This window comes from Sus scrofa, chromosome 13 (assembly GCF_054392235.1).
Source record: "Sus scrofa isolate SSC_HxYL_T2T_F1_AM1 chromosome 13, Sscrofa_HxYL_maternal_Yorkshire_Landrace_v2.0, whole genome shotgun sequence".
Taxonomy (NCBI): domain Eukaryota; kingdom Metazoa; phylum Chordata; class Mammalia; order Artiodactyla; family Suidae; genus Sus; species Sus scrofa.
Window position 1 is genome coordinate 55461077 of NC_139395.1, and position 19465 is coordinate 55480541.

Sequence of the window (19465 nt, forward strand, 5' to 3'; positions counted from 1 at the left end):
TCAGTCACATTTCTGTATACTAACAATGAAATATTAGAAAAGGAATAGAAAAATACAATACTTTTTAAAATTTCAGCCCCCAAAATGAAATACCTAGGAATAAGCCTGACCAAGACTTATATGCTGAGAACTATAAAACATTCATCAAGGAGAGTAAAGAATATGCAAAGAAAAGGAAAGATATTCCATGCTCCTGGGTTGCAAAACTTAATATCATAAAAATAGCCAAACTACCCAAAGCAATCTACGGATTCAATTCAATCCCCATCAATTTACCCATGACATTTTTCACAGAACTAGAATGAACAATCCAACAATTTATATGGAACCATAAAAGACCCAGAATTGCCAAATCAATCCTGAGGAACAAAAACCAATCAGAAGGCATAACTCTCCCAGACTTCAGGCAACATTACTGAGCCACAGTAATCAAGACAGTGTGGTACTGGTACCCAAACAGACATACAAACCAGTGGAACAGAATAGAGAACCATAAACCCACATGCCTATGGTCAATTAATCTTTGACAAAGGAGGCAAGAATTTAAAATGGGAAAAAGATAGTCTTTTCAGTAAGTGGTGCTCTGAAAACTGGACAGCAGCATGTAGATTAACGAAACTGGAATACACCTTCACACCATGCACAAAAGTAAACTCAACATAGCTTAAAGACCTAAACATAAGACATGATACCATCAAACTCCTGGAAGAGAATATAGGTAAAACATTCTCTGACATCAACCTTATAAAAGTTTTCTCAAGTCAGTCTCCCAAAGCAACAGAAATCAAAGCAAAAATAAACCAATGGGACCTAATCAAACTGACAAGCTTTTGCACAGCAAAGGAAACCTTAAAAAAACAAAAAAGATGACCTACAGAATGGGAGAAAATAGTTTTAAATGATTCCATTGACAAATGCTTAATCTTAATCTCTAAAATATACCAACAACTTATACAATTCAACAGCAAAAAAGCCAACAACCCAATTGAAAAATGGGCAAAAGACCTGAATAGACATTTCTCCAAAGAAGATACACAGATGACCAACAAGCACATGAAAAAATGCTCAACACCGCTGATTATTAGAGAAATGCAAATCAAAACTACCACGAGATACCAGCTCACACCAGTCAGAATGGCCATCATTAATAAGTCTACAAATAACACATGCTGGAGAGGGTGTGGAGAAAAAGGAACCCCCTGCACTTTTGGTGGGAATGTAAACCAGTACAACCACCATGGAAAAGAGTATGGAGATACCTCAGAAAAATAAATATAGATAACTATCATATGACCCAGCAGTCCCACTCTTGGGCACATATCTGGACAAAACTTTCCTTGAAAAGGACACATGCACCCCCGAGTTCACTGCAGCACTATTCACAATAGCCAAGACATAAAACCACCTAAATGTCCATCGATAGATGAATGGATTAAGAAGATATGGTATATATCCATAATGGAATACTACTCAGCCAAAAAAAGAACAAAATAATGCCATTTGCAGCAACATGGATGGAACTAGAGTCTCTCATACTAAGTGAAGTAAGTCAGAAAGAGAAAGACAAATACCATATGATATCATTTATACCTGGAATCTAATATATGGCACAAATGAACCTTTCCACAGAAAAGAAAATCATGGACTTGCAGAATAGACTTTTGGTTGCCAAGGGGGAGGGGGAGGGAGTGGGTTGGACTGGGAATTCGGGATTAATGAGTGCAGATTGTTGCCTTTGGAATGGATAAGCAATGAGATCCTGCTGTATAGCACTGGGAACTCTATCTAGTCACTTATTATCGATGGAGCATGATGGAGGATAATGTGAGAAAAAGAATGCATATATATATTTGTTTCTGGTCTCTTTGATGTACTGCAGAAAATTGACAGAGCACTGTAAACCAGCTATAATGGAAAAAATAAAAATCATTTAAAAAAAGTAAATAAATGTTACTGCTTTAAAAAATTGTTCTTAGAGGTTTTGAGAAATGATTTTATTATAAATAGTATTTTATAATTAAAATACATTAGATATTTTAATCAGAATGATTCTGAGTCTTTATACGCAGATATTCATGACCCATTTTTGTGGGATCTACTATAGGATGCTGAGTACCTCTGCTATGGTGAGATCTTACTCTCTTTATCTGCCCTGGGATGGTCTGCTAGGCAAGGGTACTGGAAGTTCAACTCTTCTCTGGGAAGGAGTAGGAAACTGACAAGATTTGGGTACGATGTGCACTTACCTGACGTGGAAGTGAGGAGAAGAGGTGGGAAAACACTCAATAAAGTTAATTATTAAAAAACACCAAATAATTCCACTTATTGAGGAAGGAAAATTTGTGCATCACTGTGGAAAGGACAGTCAGAGGCCTGGCCTTGAATTCTACCTTCTGTGACTTCAGCACAATATGCCTCATTTCCATGAGCCGTGTTTTTCTTATCTGTATAATTAAGACACTGGATTAGATGACCTCTAGGGCCCTCTTCTGATCAATGAGCCTGTTAAGGCAAGACATCAGTATTTCTAATTTTTTCTGTGGCATTAGAAGGGATAATTTTCTTCACACTGCTTGACAACCAATGAGGGTTTACTGAGTAGAGACAGTAAAAGAATGGTAATTATACAAACAATTCAGCTACAATTATACAAACAATTCATTTGCTCTTACTTTATTAATTCATCAAACATTTATGAGGTATCAGGTTATATGCTAGAGACAAAAATGTGGAGATCCACCCCCACATCCAAAAGGTGGTGATCCAGTTTATGCCCTCAGTGGGCTTTCAGTATGAAATCACAGTTTTAAATCTAATCTTCCTGAATTTCTTTTTTCTTATAATGATTTTTATTTTTTCCATTATAGCTGATTTACAGTGTTCTGTCAGTTTTCTGCTGCATAGCAAGGTGACCCAGTCACATATACATGTATACATTCTTTTTTTCTCACATTATCATGCTCTGTCACAAGTGACCAGGCATAGTTCCCAGTGCCATACAGCAGGATCCCATTGCTTCTACATTCCAAAGGTGATATTTTTCCATCTATTAACCCCAAATTCTTCCTGCATTTCTAAACACAGAACACAAACTTGCCAGTCCTGATGTTTTAGAAAGAACAATGAACTTGAGAGACTGGGGAGTCAGGAGACCTGTAAAACTGTCACAGGTATAACATAAACTCATGCTTAATAAATCATTTGCTCTTTTCTCTCTTCTCTTATCTATCTACAGATACATTCTGTTTTTTTTTTAATGCAGAGTGATATAAGCTAATCAATAATTTAGCCATGCAGATACATAAAATTCCAGTCTATATCTCTTTGGGAACCATAAAAATAATAACCTAAATTGAATCAGTGTGCTTTAATACTTGTCGAGCACAAATCATTCCTCTAGGCAACTGAAAAACTGGTTAATTGTTTGTTTTAAGATTCTAATAACTCACTTTCTATTATATCCCACTGTGTAACAGAGAACAGTGAAGGAACTGGGCAGGATTTCCTAGCTTGGGTGAGTCTGAGAGGTCATAGAGTGAAATGGCAGCAGTTTCCATAAGGCAAGGACAACACATCTCTATTAATACATTATTTTAAAACTGAGCCTGAGAATCGAATACAACAAACACACAGAAAAGTTTTCTTCAATAAAAATCTCAACAGTAAGGAGTTTTCATCTTGGCTCAGTGGAAATGAATCTATCATCCATGATGATGCAGGTTCAATTCCTGGCCTTTCTCAGTGGGTTAAGAATCAAGCGTTGCTGTGAGCTATGCTGTAGGTCACAGATGCCGCTTGGATTCTGTGTTGCTGTGGCTGTGGCATAGGCCAGCAGCTACAGATTCGATTCGACCCCTAGCCTGGGAACCTCCATATGCCATGGCATGGCCTTAAAAAAAGACAAAAAAACCCTCAACATTATGTCTGATTACTCTATCTTTGCAGAAGAAAATGACTCCTCTTTCAGTGAAAAAGACAAAGGGACAATTATCACTTATTATAATATAAACACCTCAACACAGCCAGTCACCAAATCCTTAAATTCTTCTTTTTTTTTTTTTAGAAAAGCTCTTTTTTTATGATCTTTATTTTTTCATTATAGCTGTTTTACAGTGTTCTGTCAATTTTCTCCTGTACAGTATGGTGACGCAGTTACACATACATGCATACATTCGTTTTTCTCACATTATCATGCTCCGTCATAAGTGAGATATAGGTCCCAGTGCTACACAGCAGGATATCGCTGCTTATCCATTCCAAAGGCAATAGTCAGCAACCATTAACCCCAAGCTCCCAATCCATCCCACTCCCTCTCCCTCCCCCTTGGCAACCACAAGTCTATTCTCCACGTCCATGATTTTCTCTTCTGTGGAAAGGGTCCTTTGCGCCATGTATTAGATTCCAGGTATAAGTGATATCATACGGTATCTGTCTTTCTCTTTCTGATTTACTTCACTCAGGATGAGAGTCTTTAGTTCCATCCATGTTGCTGCAAATGGCATTAATTCGTTCTTTTTGAAGGCTGAGTGGTATTCCATTGTGTACATGTACCACATCTTCTTAATCCAGTCGTCTGTCGATGGACATTTGGGTTGCTTCCATGTCTTGGCTATTGTGAATAGAGCTGCAATGAACATGTGGGTGCATGTGTCTTTTTCAAGGAAAGTTTTGTCTGGATACATGCCCAAGAGTGGGTTTGCTGGGTCATATGGTAGTTCTATGCATAGTTTTCTAAGGCACCTCCATACTGTTCTCCATAGTGGTTATACCAGCTTACATTCCCACCAATAGTGCTGGAGGGTTCCCTTTTCTCCACAGCCCCTCCAGAGCTTGTTATTTGTGGACTTATTAATGATGGCCATTATGACTGGTATGAGCTGGTATCTCGTGGTAGTTTTGATTTGCATTTCTCTAATAATCAGCGGTGTTGAGCATTTTTTCATGTGCTTGTTGGCCATCTGTATCTCTTCCTTGGAGAAATGTCTATTCAGGTCTTTTGCCCATTTTTCAATTGGGTTGTTGGCTTTTTTGCTCTTGAGTTGTATAAGTTGCTTCTATATTTTAGAGGTTAGTCCCTTGTCAGTTGCATCCTTTGAAACTATTTTCTCCCATTCTGTAAGTTGTCTTTTTGTTTTCTTTTTGGTTTCCTTTGCTGTGCCAAAACTTGGCAATTTGATTAGGTCCCATTGGTTTATTTTTACTTTTACTTCTGTTGCTTTGGAAGACTGACCTGAGAAAACATTTATAAGGTTGATGTCAGAGAATTTTTTGTCTATGTTCTGAAAAAAAAAAAAGAAGTAAGAAGAAAAAGGATGGAGGAAACCAAAGTTGGAAAGCAATCACTTAAATAAGCCAGCATACAGATCTAAACATGAAGATTTTTTAAAAAAGACTTCAAAAGCATACAATGTGGGGTAGGAAAGTAAGAAAATATAGATTCTTTTTTTATTTTAATGATGTCTTTGAGCCAATATGACTATCAGGCAAAAGCAAGCAGATACAGAAGGAGTTAACATACTTGAAAAATAGGGCAAGCACAAATCAAAAACAAACATAACATTCACGATATCTGAAAAGAAAAGGACACAAGCATAAAATAAAAGGAAATCATCCAACCAAAAAAAGAAAGGAAGAAAAGAAAAACATAGAATCAACTGGAAAACAGGGTTTAAAATGGCAATAAATACACATCTATCAATAATCACCTTAAATGTCAATGGACTGAATGCTCCAATCAAAAGACACAGAGCGGCAGATTGGATAAAAAAGCAAAAACCTTCAATCTGCTGTCAACAAGAGACTCACCTTAGGGCAAAGGACACATATAGATTGAAAGTGAGGGGATGGGAAAAGATATTGCATGTCAATGGACAAGACAGGAAAGCAGGAGGTGTAATCCTCATATCAGATAAAATAGACTTTAAGATGAAGGCCATAAAGAAAGACAAAGAAGGACACTATTCAATGGTAAAAGGATCCATTCAAGAAGAGGATATTACAATCATCAATACATATGCCCCTAATATAGGAGCACTCAGATACCTCCAACAAATACTAACAGACATAAAAGGAGAAATTGATGGGAATACAATCATAGTAGGAGAATTTAACACCCCACTCACATCAATGGACAGATCCTCTAGGCAGAAAATCAGTAAGTCAACAGAGATCCTAAATGACGCAATAGAAAAGTTAGACTTAATAGACATTTTCAAGACATTACATCCAAAAAAATCAGAATAAGAATTCTTCTCAAGTGCACATAGAACATTCTCAAGGATTGATCATACACTGGGGGACAAAGCTAATCTCAACAAATTTAAGAGTATAGAAATTATTTCAAGTACCTTCTCTGACCATAATGGCATGAAACTGGAAATTAACCACAGGAAAAGAAATGAGAAAAAAATTACTACCTGGAGACCAAACAACATGCTACTAAAAAACCAATGAGTTAATGAAGAAATCAAGGAGGAAATTAAAAAATATCTGGAGACAAATGATAATGAAGACAAAACTGATCAAAATCTACGGGATGTCGCAAAAGCAGTGCTGAGAGAGAAGTTCATAGCAATACAGGCCTTCCTCAAAAAAGAAGAAAAATCTCAAATTGACAACTTAACTCACCACGTAAATTGAATTAGAAAAAGAAGAACAAACAGAACCTCAAGTCAGCAGAAGGAAGGAAATCATAAAGATAAGAGAGGAAATCAATAAAATAGAGATTCAAAAAACAATAGGAAAAATCAATAAAACCAAGAGCTTGCACAGGTAAGCAAAATTGACAAACCTCCGGCCAGACTCACCGAGAGAAAAAAACCCAAATAAACAAAATAAGAAATGAAAAATAAGTCACAATGGATACTGCAGAAATACAAAAAACCATGAGAGAATACTATGAACAACTGTATCCCAGCAAATTTGACAACCTAGAATAAATGAACACCTTTCTAGAGACTTACAGCCTGCCAAAACTGAATCAAGAAGAAATAGACCAAATGAACAGACCAATCACTCGAAAAGACATTGAATATGTAATTAAAAAAAAAAAAAACACTCCCTACAAATAAAAGTCCAGGACCAAATGACTTCACAGGTGAATTCTTCCAAACATACAAAGAGGAACTTATATCCACCCATCCTCCTTAAACTTTTTCAAAAGGTTGAAGAAGAAGGAACACTCCCAAAGACATTCTATGATGCCACCATCACCCTAAATCCAAAACCAGACAAAGATACCACCAAAAAATTATAGGCCAATATCTTTGATGAATATAGATGCAAAAATTCTCAGCAAAATTTTAGCCAACCAAATCCAACAAAATATAAAAAAGATCATACACCACGATGAGGTGGGATACATCCCAGGTTCTCAAGGATGGTTCAACATATGCGAATCAATCAACATCATAAACCACATTAACAAAAGAAAAGCCAAAAACCACATGATATCTCAATAGATGCAGAAAAAGCATTTGACAAAGTCCAACATCCATTCATGATCAAAACTCTTACCAAAGTGGGTATCAAGGGAACATACCTTAACATAATAAAAGCCATTTATGACAAACCCACAACAAATACAATACTCAATGGGGAAAGGCTGAAAGCCTTTCCACTAAAATCTGGAACTCTCACCATTTTTATTCAACATAGTAATGAAAGTCCTAGCCACAGCAATCAGACAAACAGAAGAAATTAATGGTATCCAAATTGGAAAAGAAGAGGTAAAATGGTCACTGTATGCAGATGACGTGATACTATATACAGAAAACCCTAAGGACTCAACCCAAAAAATACCTGAACTGATCAACAAATTCAGCAAAGTAGCAGGATATAAGATTAAAATTCAGGAGTTCCAGTCATGGTGCAGCAGAAATGAATCTGACTAGGAACCATGAGGTTGCGGGTTCAATCCCTGGCCTCACTCAGTGGGTTAAGGATATGGCATAGCTGTGAGCTGTGGTGTAGGTTGCAGATATGGCTTGGATCTGGCATAGGCTGGCAGCAACAGCTCCAATTAGACCCCTAGCTTGGGAACCTCCATATGCCGCAGATGCGGCCCTATAAAGACAAAAGACAAAAGACAAAAAAAAAAAAAAAAAAAAAAAAAAAAAAGAGAGAGAGAGAGAGAGATTAACATTCAGAAATCCGTCACGTTTCTGTATACTAACATTGAAATATTACTAAAGGAATCCAAAAAAACAGTACCTTTTAAAATTGCACCCCCCAAAAATCAAACACCTGGGAATACACCTGATCAAGGAGGTTAAAGACTTATATGCTGATAACTATAAAACATTAATCAAGGAAATTAAAGAAGATGCAAAGAAAGGGAAAGATATTCCATGCTCCTGGGTTGGAAAAATTCATATTGTAAAAATGGCCATACTACCCAAAGCAACCTACAGATTCAATGCAATCCCTAGCAAATTACCCATTCTACATTTTTCACAGAACTGGAACAAACAATCCAAAAATTTATATGGAACCACAAAAGACCCAGAATTGCCAAAGCAATCCTGAGAAACAAAAACCAAGTAGGAGGCACAACTCTCCCAGACTTCAGGCAACTTTACAAAGCCACAGTCATCAAGACAGTGTGGTACTGGTACCAAAACAGACAGACAGACCAATGGAACAGAATAGAGAACCCAGAAATAAACCCAGACACCTATGGTCAGTTAATCTTTGACAAAGGGGGCAAGAACATAAAATGGGGAAAAGACAATCTTTTCAGGACGTATTGCTATGAAAACTGGACAGCTGCATGCAAATCAATGAAACTAGAACACACCCTCACACCATGCACAAAAATAAACTCAAAATGGCTTAAAGACTTAAATATAAGACAAGACACTATCAAATCCTTCAATTCTTATTACATGACATCTCTTGTGTCTTTTCTTTTTAAATTTTACCTCTTCCCTATCCTCCCATGAGAGGCAGTACACTATAGTCATTAAAAGTAGAAACTCTAGAGTCCTACTGATATGATTTAAATCCTGCATCTACTAAGTATTTGTGTTAATTGGGCACATAATGTCTGACTTCTCTTTGTCCAGTTTCCCAATCTTTAAAATTGGAATAATAGTACGATCCATCTTTTAGTGTTGTTATGAACATTAAACCAAATTTGTACATTTAAAGTGCTTAAACCACTGTATCTCTCATCATCATCATTATCACCATTATCACTTCTGCGGCCAACCTCCTTGGCTAGGGACACTCAATTTGCCCCATAGTTCCTTTGTTATCTTTTATCTAGTCATCTTCAGAATGAATTCTTGTTATACTCCATAGTAACCTGAACCACAGCATACTTTCCCAAGTCTGTCCAAAACATTTCAGGTGATATGATGCCACATTCATAAGGCATCTTTTAAGGCCTTCTGAAAACATAAATTATGCCAATGCTTGTTCTTGGAAATTTTTAGAGATCATCCATTAACTTAAAAATTACTCATAAAATTAAATATATGTATATTGTTCAAAGATTCAAATAGTACTACTCCAACATTTTTTGGGGGATGAGTTATGTCAATTGAAAATATCTGGCCTTCAGTTTTGGGATATCTTGTATTTTGGCCTATTTTCTCTTAAACTCTCATCTTGGAATCCTATTACTCTGATGGTGAACCCCTTGGACTAACTTCTAACATTTCCATCCTCTTTTCAGTTTTTTTTTGACTTACCCCCTTTTTAAAAATGCTATTAATTTTTAAAAGAGCTTTACTGAGATACAATTCACAGAGCATATAATTCACCCACCTAAAGTTTTTAATAGTTTAATAGCTTTTAACAGTTTTTTAATATATTCCTAGATAAATGAAACCATTCACTTCTAGAACATTTTCATTACCAAAAAGAGAAATCTTGTTCCCCCTAGCTATCAGCTCACTATTCCTCCATCTCCCCAGTTCGAGGAACTAATTGCTTTTCTGCTTCTACAGATCTGCCTTTTCTGGACGTTTCAGAGAAATGAAATCATATAATATATGGTCTTCTGAGACTGGCTTCTTTTACCAAGAATGTTGTTTTATTTATTTTTTTTGTCTTTTTGCTTTTTCTAGGGCCACTCCCACGGCATATGGAGGTTCCCAGGCTAGGGGTCCAATCGGAGCTGTAGCCACCGGCCTACACCAGAGCCACAGCAACGCGGGATCCGAGCCGCGTCTCCAAACTACACCACAGCTCACGGCAGCACCGGATCCTCAACCCACTGAGCAAGGCCAGGGATCGAACCCACAACCTCATGGTTCCTAGTCGGATTCGTTAACCACTGCGCCACGATGGGAACTCCAGAATGTTGTTTTTAAAGTTTATTCATATTGTAGCATGGATAAGTACTTCATTCATTTTGATGGCTGACTAATATGCCATTGTATGGCTATAACACATTCTGTTGAACCATTCATTCATCCATTTTTCATCATTTCAGTTGTTATCTTTTGGCTATTGTGCATAGTGTTGCTGTGAACTTCTGTGTATAAGCTTTTGTATAAACACCTATTTTCTATTGTTTTAGGTGTATACCTAGGAGTGGATTGCTAGGTCACATGGTAATTCTATGTTGTTGTTGTTTTATCATTTTTAAAGCTTTATTGAAGAATAGTTGATTTACAATGTCCAGATAACTTCTGCTGTAGAAAAAAGTGATTCAGTTACACATGCATATACATTCTTTTCCCATATAGATTATCATAGAATATTGGATAGAGTTCCCTGTGCTATACAGCAGGTTCCCATTGGACAAATCATTTCATATACCAGAGTGTGCATACGCCAGTCCCAAACTCCTAGTCCCTCCTTCACCCAGTCTGTCCCCTTTGGTAGCCATAGATTGTTTTCAAAGCCTGTGAGTCTGTTGCCATTCTGCAAATAAGATTATTTGTATCCTTTTTTTAAGATTAAACATATAAGTGATTTCATACGATGTTTGTCTTTCACTGTCTGACTAACTTCACCTAGTATGATAATCTCTAGGTCCATCCATGTTGTTACAAATGGCATTATTTCATTTGTTTTAATGGCTGAGTAGTATTATATTGTGTGTGTGTGTGTGTGTGTATACACCATATCTTCTTTATCCACTCCTCTGTTGATGGGCATTTAGGATGCTTCCATGTCTTGGCTGTTGTAAATAATGTTGTATTGAACTCTGGGGTGAATGTATCTTTTTGAATTACTGGTTTCTTGAGATAGATGCCCAAGAGTGGAATTGCTAGATCAATCAGTAGTTCTATTTTTAGTTCTTTGAGACACTTCCATACTATTTTCCATAGTGGTTGTATCAATGTACATTCCCACCAACAGTATAAGAGGGTTTCCTTTTATCCACGCCCTCTCTGGCATTTATTGTTTATAGATTTTTTGATGATGGCCATTGTGACTGGTGTAAAGTGGTATCTCACCATTGTTTTGATTTTCTTTTATATAATAATTAGTGATATTGAGCATCTTTTCATGTGGTTTTTGGCCATCTGTATGTCTTCTTTGGAGAAAGGACTATTTAGACTTTCTGCCGTTTTTTTGATTGGGTTGGTTGTTAATTTGAAATTGAGCTGTATGACTTGTTTGTATATTTTGAAGATTAATCCCTTGTCATTTGCTTCATTTGCAAATATTTTCTCCTATTCTGTGGTTGTCATTTTGTTTTGTTTATGGTTTCCTTTGCTGTGCAAAAGATTTTAAGTTTAATTAGGTCCCATTTATTTATTTTTGTTTTTATTTTCATTACTCCAGAAAGCGGATCTGAAAAGACATTGCTGCAGTTAATGTTAGAGAGTGTTCTGCTTATGTTTTCTTTTAAGAGGTTTATAGTATTTGGTCTTATATTTAGGTCTTTAATCCATCTTGAGTTTATTTTTGTGTATGGTATTAGAGAGTGTTTCAACTCATTCTTTTACATGTAGTTGTCCAGTTTTCCCAGCATCACTTACTGAAGAGACTGTCTTTTGCCCACTGTATATACTTGCCTCTTTTGTCATAGATTAGTTTACCATAGTTGTGTACATTTACTTATGGAATTTCTATCCTTTCCACTGATTTATTTTTGTTTTTGTGGATGCCATAATACTATACATAGAAAATCCTAAAGATGCTACCAGAAAACTCATCAATGAATTCAGTAAAGTTGTAGGATACAAAATTAATACACAGAAATATCATGCATTTCTATACACTAAGAATGAAAGATCAGAAAGAGAAATTAAGGAAACAATCACATTTACCATTGCAACCAAAAGAATAAAATGCCTAACTATAAATCTACCTAAGAAGGCAAAAGACATGTACTCTGGAAACTATAAGACACTGTTGAAAGAAATCGAAGATGACACAAACAGATGTAAAGATACACCATTTTCTTGGATTGGAAGAATCAATATTGTCAAAATGAGTATATTACCCAAGGCAATGTACAGATTCAATGCAATCCCTACCAAATAACCAATGGTGTTTTTCATAGAACTAGACTAAAAAAATTTCAAATTTGTGTGGAAACACAGAAGACCCTGACTAATCAGGGTCTTCTAATCCTGACTAATCTTCTAATCCTGACTAATCAGGATTTCTAATCCCTGAATAGCCAAAGCAATCCTGAGAAAGAAAAAAGGAGCTGGAGGAATCAGGCTCCCTGACTTCATACTAGACTACAAAGCTACAGTCAACAAAACAGTACGTTTTGTTTTTTTAGATTCTACATGTGAGTGAAATCACACAGTATTTTTCTTTCTCCATCTGACATTTCATTTAGCATAGTACCATCAAGGTTCATCCAATTATTGCAAGTGGCAGGCTTTTATTCTTTTCTATGGTTGAGTAGAATTCCACCGTGTTTATACGCCACATCATCTTTATTCATCCATCAATAGACACTTAGGATGTTCCCTTATACCCACTTTGTTGAGAGTTTTTATCATAAATAAATTTAGAATTTTGTCAAATGGCTCTTTTCATAGCTCTCTATTTTTCTTTTCGTTCCCTCTTCCTTTGTGTTTTAATTGTTCCTTTAGTGTTATGTTTAGATTCATCTATCATTTGCCTTTGTGTATTTGCTATAAAGTCTGTGTGTGCTTGTGGTTCCCATGGGGTTCACATACAGCATCCTATGTTAATAGTAGCCTGTTTTAAGTTGGGAGCAACTTAATTCTGAACACATTCCACAGCTTTATCTTTATCGCATTCCACCTTCTCCATGTTTTGTACTTTTGTTAACACTTTTTACATCTTTTTTTTATGCTTCCCTTAATCATAATTTTAGTTAATTTTACTACTTTTGTTTTCTTAACCTTCATGCCTGCTTTGTAAGTGATTGATCCACTACCTTTATTATTGAGATTTTTCACTCTTGTACACTTTCTATTGAGATTTTTACTCTCATATGTTTTCTTATTAATTAGTGCTATTTCTTTTCAGCTTAAAGAAGTCCTATTAATATTTCTTTAGGGTTGGTTTAGTGTTGTTGAACTCCTTTAACTTTTGTGTAGCTGAGAAATTCTTGATCTCTCCTTCAATTCTGAATAATCTTGTTAAGTAAAGAATCCTTGGTTGGATGCTTTTCCCTTTTAGCACTTTGAATATGTCAAGCCACTCTCTTCCGGCCAGTAAAGTTTCTGCTGAAAAATCTGATTAACAGTCTTGTGGGGTCTTCTTTGTATGTAATAAGTTGTTTTTCTGCTTTTAGAGTTAACTCTTTATTCTTAACTTTTATCATTTTAATTATAATGCGTCTTGGTATGGGTCTTTTTGGATTCATCTAATTTGGAACTCTCTATGCCTCCTGGACCTGGATGCCTATTTCTTTCTCCATATTAGGGAAGTTTTCAGCTGCTACTTCTTCAAACAATTTTATGGGCCCTTTTGTCTCTCTTCTTTTAGGACCCCTACAATGTGAATGTTATTTCACTCGTTGTTGTTTCAAAGGTCCCTTAAAATATCTTCACTTTTAAAAATTCTTTTCTCATTTTGCTGGTCTGAGTGATTTTCACTGCTTTGTTTTAAGCTCACTGATTCATTCTGTACCTCATCCAGTCTGCTGTTGAACCTCTCTAGTTTATTTTTCAGTTCAGTTATTACTTCTCTTTGGTTGGTACTTTCTTATATTTTCTATCTCTTTGTTGAATTTCTCGCTGTATTCATTCATTCTTCTTCCAAGTTTGATGAACAACGTTATGACCCTCACTTTGAACTCTTTTTTCAGGTAGACTGCAAATCTCCACTTCATTTATTTCTTTGGTGGAGAGTTTGTCTTATTACTTCAGTTGGAACATATTCCTCTGTTTCCTTATTATGCTTAATTCTCTGTTTCTATGTATCAGGTAAATCATCTATCTCTCCCAGTCATGAAGGAGTGCCCTTATATATAACATCCTATGACTGAGAAACACAATCTGCTTGGCCCACAGAGTCAGGTATTCAAGGGTTGCCCCCTATGTGGACTGTGTGTACCTTCTAGTTTTGGTGGGGCCGTGGCTATTGCTATGGTACACTGGTGGGTGGGAATGGTCCTCAGACTAGCTGCAGTGCCCTGCCAAAGCACAGGCCTAAAGGTGGGGCTCCAAGCAGGTAGGTCCACTGGCATAATAAGTTAGAGGGAGAATTCCAAAATGGCACCTGCCAGCATTGATGTTACAAGGTAGGCAGAGATTGGAAAAATGTCTACTACTAGTGTTTCAGCCCCCAGAGAGGGTCCAACTGGCTCCTGCCTCTCCAGCAGATACATGAAGATTAATAAGTGGGACTCTTTTACCTATGATTCATGTGCTTTTCAACTGCAGTTTGTGTCCAGTTGGCCAACTGCTTTTTGGGTCTGGTGGTTCTGCATGCAAGTCCTTTAAGAGTGGATTTCTAATCCCTGAAGTTCTATAGTTTTCCTGGACATATCTTTCACTGGTTTTCAAAGCTCATCTCTCTGATGCAGGATTTAGGGGTTGGGGTATCTGATGTGGAGCTAAAATATCCTAATCCTCAGGGAAAAGATTCATTCCTTTGAAATCTCTCCCATTTTGGACTGCTGTGGCTCAGGTGTGGTTTTTTTTTTTTTTTTTTTTTCCTTTGAGGAGACTTTATCACTGCCTCTTCTACCTGTCTTTGTGCTGTCCTTAAGTCCTTTGTTGTGGAGGCTCTATTAACCCAGTTTTCAGGTCCCTTTCTGAGGGAATTAATCCATATGCAGCTGTAGATTTGTTGTGTCTTTAAGAGGAGATGAGTTCAGGCTCTTCCTATGACATTCCACTGACCCTCTCCTGGGGAAGCCAATTCCTTATACCTCTGGGGTCCTATGTTATTAATCTTACTGGCAAACCTCTCTGTAAACCCAAAGGTTTCAGCCTTCTCTGATCTTCTAAGTCAGCTGTCACTCCTAAATCTTACAAAATTTATGAACATCTTTTTATCTATTGTTTTCTCCTCACCCTGGAGGGTTTATACCATTTTCATTCCTATGTCATAATTTTGCTGGGGCTTAAGGAATAATTAGAGATAAAAACATTTATTTAACCTGCCAGCTTATGATTTACTTTTTTCTTTACATTTATTAAAAATTTTTAATTGGTTATGATTTACTTCTTATGATCTGAGTAGAATTCACCTATATTTCTACACATTTTGAGGATTCTTATTAGCTGGGTGCTATTTTTTTAATGAAATCTTTCACTTTTTTGTACAGCCTTTAAGTGGTAGATAAGATGAATGGCTGTACTTCCTGGGTTGTGATCTCTTTGGGGAGCTGTAAATGCACTGCTATGTTTTATTATCAAATTAAATTTATAGGCATAGTGTCTTGTTCCACAGAATGAACCACAGAAGGATTTTTTAGACACTCATCCAGATGGAGCACAAATCTAAAGTCTACCTACAAACTTTTAAGAAATCACCTTTGCCATCTAGATGGAGCCTTGTTGCCTGGGCTTCTAGAAGAATTGATTTTGTTAAAAATAATCCCAGATGAAAATCAAAAAGAAGCATCAGTATTCTCTCAACACTTTCAGTTAAGACTATCTTAGCAGCAGAATTTTTGCTGCCTTATGAATTCTAGATGGATGCTTCCTGCAGAGTATATTTATTAATTATTTAATGAATAATTAATGTATATATTTCCAGTCTCACTAGGAATAATACAAGGAATAATTCAACTATCTTTCCATTTTAACATGATCATTAGAAAATTAATGTGTTTATATAATTTCAGTCAAAATCAATTAGCTCTAGAGAGCTGCTGTACAACACTGTACCTACAGTCAACAAAAACATATTATATGCCTTAAAATTTGTAAAGATAGATCTCATGTTAAGCGCTCAATCTAAAATTAAAGATAAATAAAAAAACCTTACTACGTACTATTACTACTCAAAGTCATGTTTAAATTTTTAAAAAATTGGAGAATTTAAAAATTTTGATAGTAGGTTGAACATACCACCTTTATCAGTAGTGTCTTGAGGCTTGGATTTTAAAGTAAAGATCTTCCGTAGCTTACAGGTGGCTGAGACAATAATTCCATCCAGTGACTGGAAAACTGCTCCTTTGAATATTTCACTGGTAAATGCCACCAAGTCAATGCATAGATTGCACCACTAAAATAAAAAAAGGAAAAGAGGAGTAAGTACTTTTTATAATTACATAAATGAATGAGCCATCCATATATAGAAAGTCCAGAGAGTTGAGCAATCATTTGGAGTAACCAGCCTCAAACCAATTTCCCCTTTCTTCTATCTGTTTTGGCTTCAATTTGTTTACATTTTGATTCATCTAAAGGAATAATCATAATCTAAACTATACATTGGTCTTGTAGCTACAGAGTTGCCATCACGAGATAAGGCTTTGACAACACAGGGAAATAACTCTAGATCTGTAGGCAGTATGGTAGAGGGAAGCTAATTGCAGGTGCATTAGACCACTTAAATCTTGAAAATCAGGGATAAGTAGCCAATTGTTTCTTCAAGAGGACTAATTTAATCACAATTAGCCACTTATATTTGTTTAAAAAAAGCATGGATGAAACTGAAATTAGAAGCTGGGTCTAAATTGTGGCTGTGCTGTCTACTTACAACCAATTAACCCACTGTACAGAAACAGATTCTTATATAGAATTTGTAATTATGGCTGGTATTTGCCAGTTTTTAAAGTACCCTTGCAGGGACTAATTTCTGCCCATTAGACAATTAGACCCCTTAATACTTCATAAAATGAATTATCTAAATAGTCTGACTGAGTTAAAGAAAAGGAGAAAATAATCATTTAGTAAAAAATTAAGACATATTGAAGACTGCAGGACAAAAGCAGAAAAGAAATTTTTGAAATTACAAAAGCAGTATTTAAAATTGTCTGTGCTTTGCAGGCAAATTCTACCAAACATACAAAGAGGAACTTACACCCACTCATCCTCCTTAAACTTTTTCAAAAGGTTGAAGAAGGAACACTCCCAAAAACCTTCTATGATGCTACCATCACCCTCATTTCAAAACCAGAAAAGATAACCACCAAAAAAGAAAATTATAAAGCCAATATCTTTGATGAATATAGATGCAAAAATTCTCAGCAAAATTTTAGCCAACCAAATCCAACAATATATAAAAAAAATCATACACCATAACTAGGAGGGATTCATCCCAGGTTCACAAGAATGGTTCAACATATGCAAATAAATCAACATCATAAACCACATTAACAAAAGTCAAAAACCATATGATCACCTCAACAGATGCAGAAAAAGCATTTGACAAAGTCTAACATCCCTTCATGATCAAAACTCTTACCAAAGTGGGTTTAGAGGGAACATGCCTTAACATAATAAAAGCCATTTATGACAAACCCACAGCAAATATAATTCTCAACGGAGAAAAGCTGAAACTCTTCCTGCTAAAATTTGGAACAAGACAGGGATGCCCACTCTCACCACTGTTATTCAACATAGGATTGGAAGTCCTAGCCACTAGCAATCAGACAAACAAAAGAAATAAAAGGCATCCAAATTAGAAGAGAAGAGGTAAAACTGTCGCAGTATGCAGATGACATGATACTATTTATAGAAAACCCTAAGGATTCAACTCAAAAACTACCTGAACTGATCAACAAATTCAGCGAAGTAGCAGGATATAAGATTAACATTCAGAAATCAGTCACATTTCTGTATACTAACAATGAAATATTACTAAATGAATATAAAAATACAATACCTTTAAAATTGTACCACAAAAAATCAAATGCCTGGGAATACACCTGACCAAGGAAGTAAAAGACTTATATGTGGAGAACTATAAAACTTTAATCAAAGAAATTAAAGAAGATGTAAAGAAATGGAAAGATATTCAATGCTCCTGGGTTGCAAAAATTCATATTGTAAAAATGGCCATACTACCCAAAGCAACCTACAGATTCAATGCAATCCCTAGCAAATTACCCATTCTACATTTTTCACAGAACTATCCGACAATTTATATGGAACCACAAAAGACCCAGAATTGCCAAAGCAATCCTGAGAAACAAAAACCAAGTAGGAGGCACAACTCTCCCAGACTTCAGGCAACTTTACAAAGCCACAGTCATCAAGACAGTGTGGTACTGGTACCAAAACAGACAGACAGACCAATGGAACAGAATAGAGAACCCAGAAATAAACCCAGACACCTATGGTCAGTTAATCTTTGACAAAGGGGGCAAGAACATAAAATGGGAAAAAGAATGTCTTTTCAGTAAGCATTGCTGGGAAACCTGGACAGCTGCATGCAAATCAATGAAACTAGAACACACCCTCACACCATGCACGAAAATAAACTCAAAATGGTTTAAAGACTTAAATATAAGGCAAGACACCATCAAACTCCTGGAAGAGAATATAGGCAAAAAATTCTCTGACATCATCCTTATAAATGTTTTCTCAGGTCAGTCTTCCAAAGCAACAGAAGTAAAAGTAAAAATAAACCAATGGGACCTAATCAAATTGCCAAGTTTTGGCACAGCAAAGGAAACCAAAAAGAAAACAAAAAGACAACTTACAGAATGGGAGAAAATAGTTCAAAGGATGCAACTGACAAGGGACTAACCTCTAAAATATAGAAGCAACTTATACAACTCAAGAGCAAAAAAGCCAACAACCCAATTGAAAAATGGGCAAAAGACCTGAATAGACATTTCTCCAAGGAAGAGATACAGATGGCCAACAAGCACATGAAAAAATGCTCAACACCGCTGATTATTAGAGAAATGCAAATCAAAACTACCACGAGATACCAGCTCATACCAGTCATAATGGCCATCATTAATAAGTCCACAAATAACAAGCTCTGGAGGGGCTGTGGAGAAAAGGGAACCCTCCAGCACTATTGGTGGGAATGTAAGCTGGTATAACCACTATGGAGAACAGTATGGAGGTGCCTTAGAAAACTATGCATAGAACTACCATATGACCCAGCAAACCCACTCTTGGGCATGTATCCAGACAAAACTTTCCTTGAAAAAGACACA

The 19465-nt window shown here is 36.1% G+C and overlaps 1 protein-coding gene across 50 annotated transcripts in view; it reads right to left on the minus strand.

Annotated features, from left to right (window-relative positions):
• CFAP20DC (CFAP20 domain containing) overlaps window positions 1-19465 on the minus strand; it is a 282882-nt gene that overhangs the window by 138499 nt on the left and 124918 nt on the right. For 25 of the 50 annotated variants that reach the window (XR_014823405.1, XR_014823403.1, XR_014823404.1 and 22 more), the window contains one exon: window positions 16422-16575. Coding sequence is in view for 45 of the 50 variants with exons in the window: in XM_084988731.1 (XP_084844857.1) it covers window positions 16422-16575 (154 nt within the window). In the remaining 5 variants the exon portion in view is untranslated. Of the gene's footprint in view, window positions 1-16418; window positions 16576-19465 lie in introns of all 50 variants that reach the window. The other 25 variants (XR_014823402.1, XR_014823401.1, XM_084988730.1 and 22 more) reach the window with 1 other exon arrangement.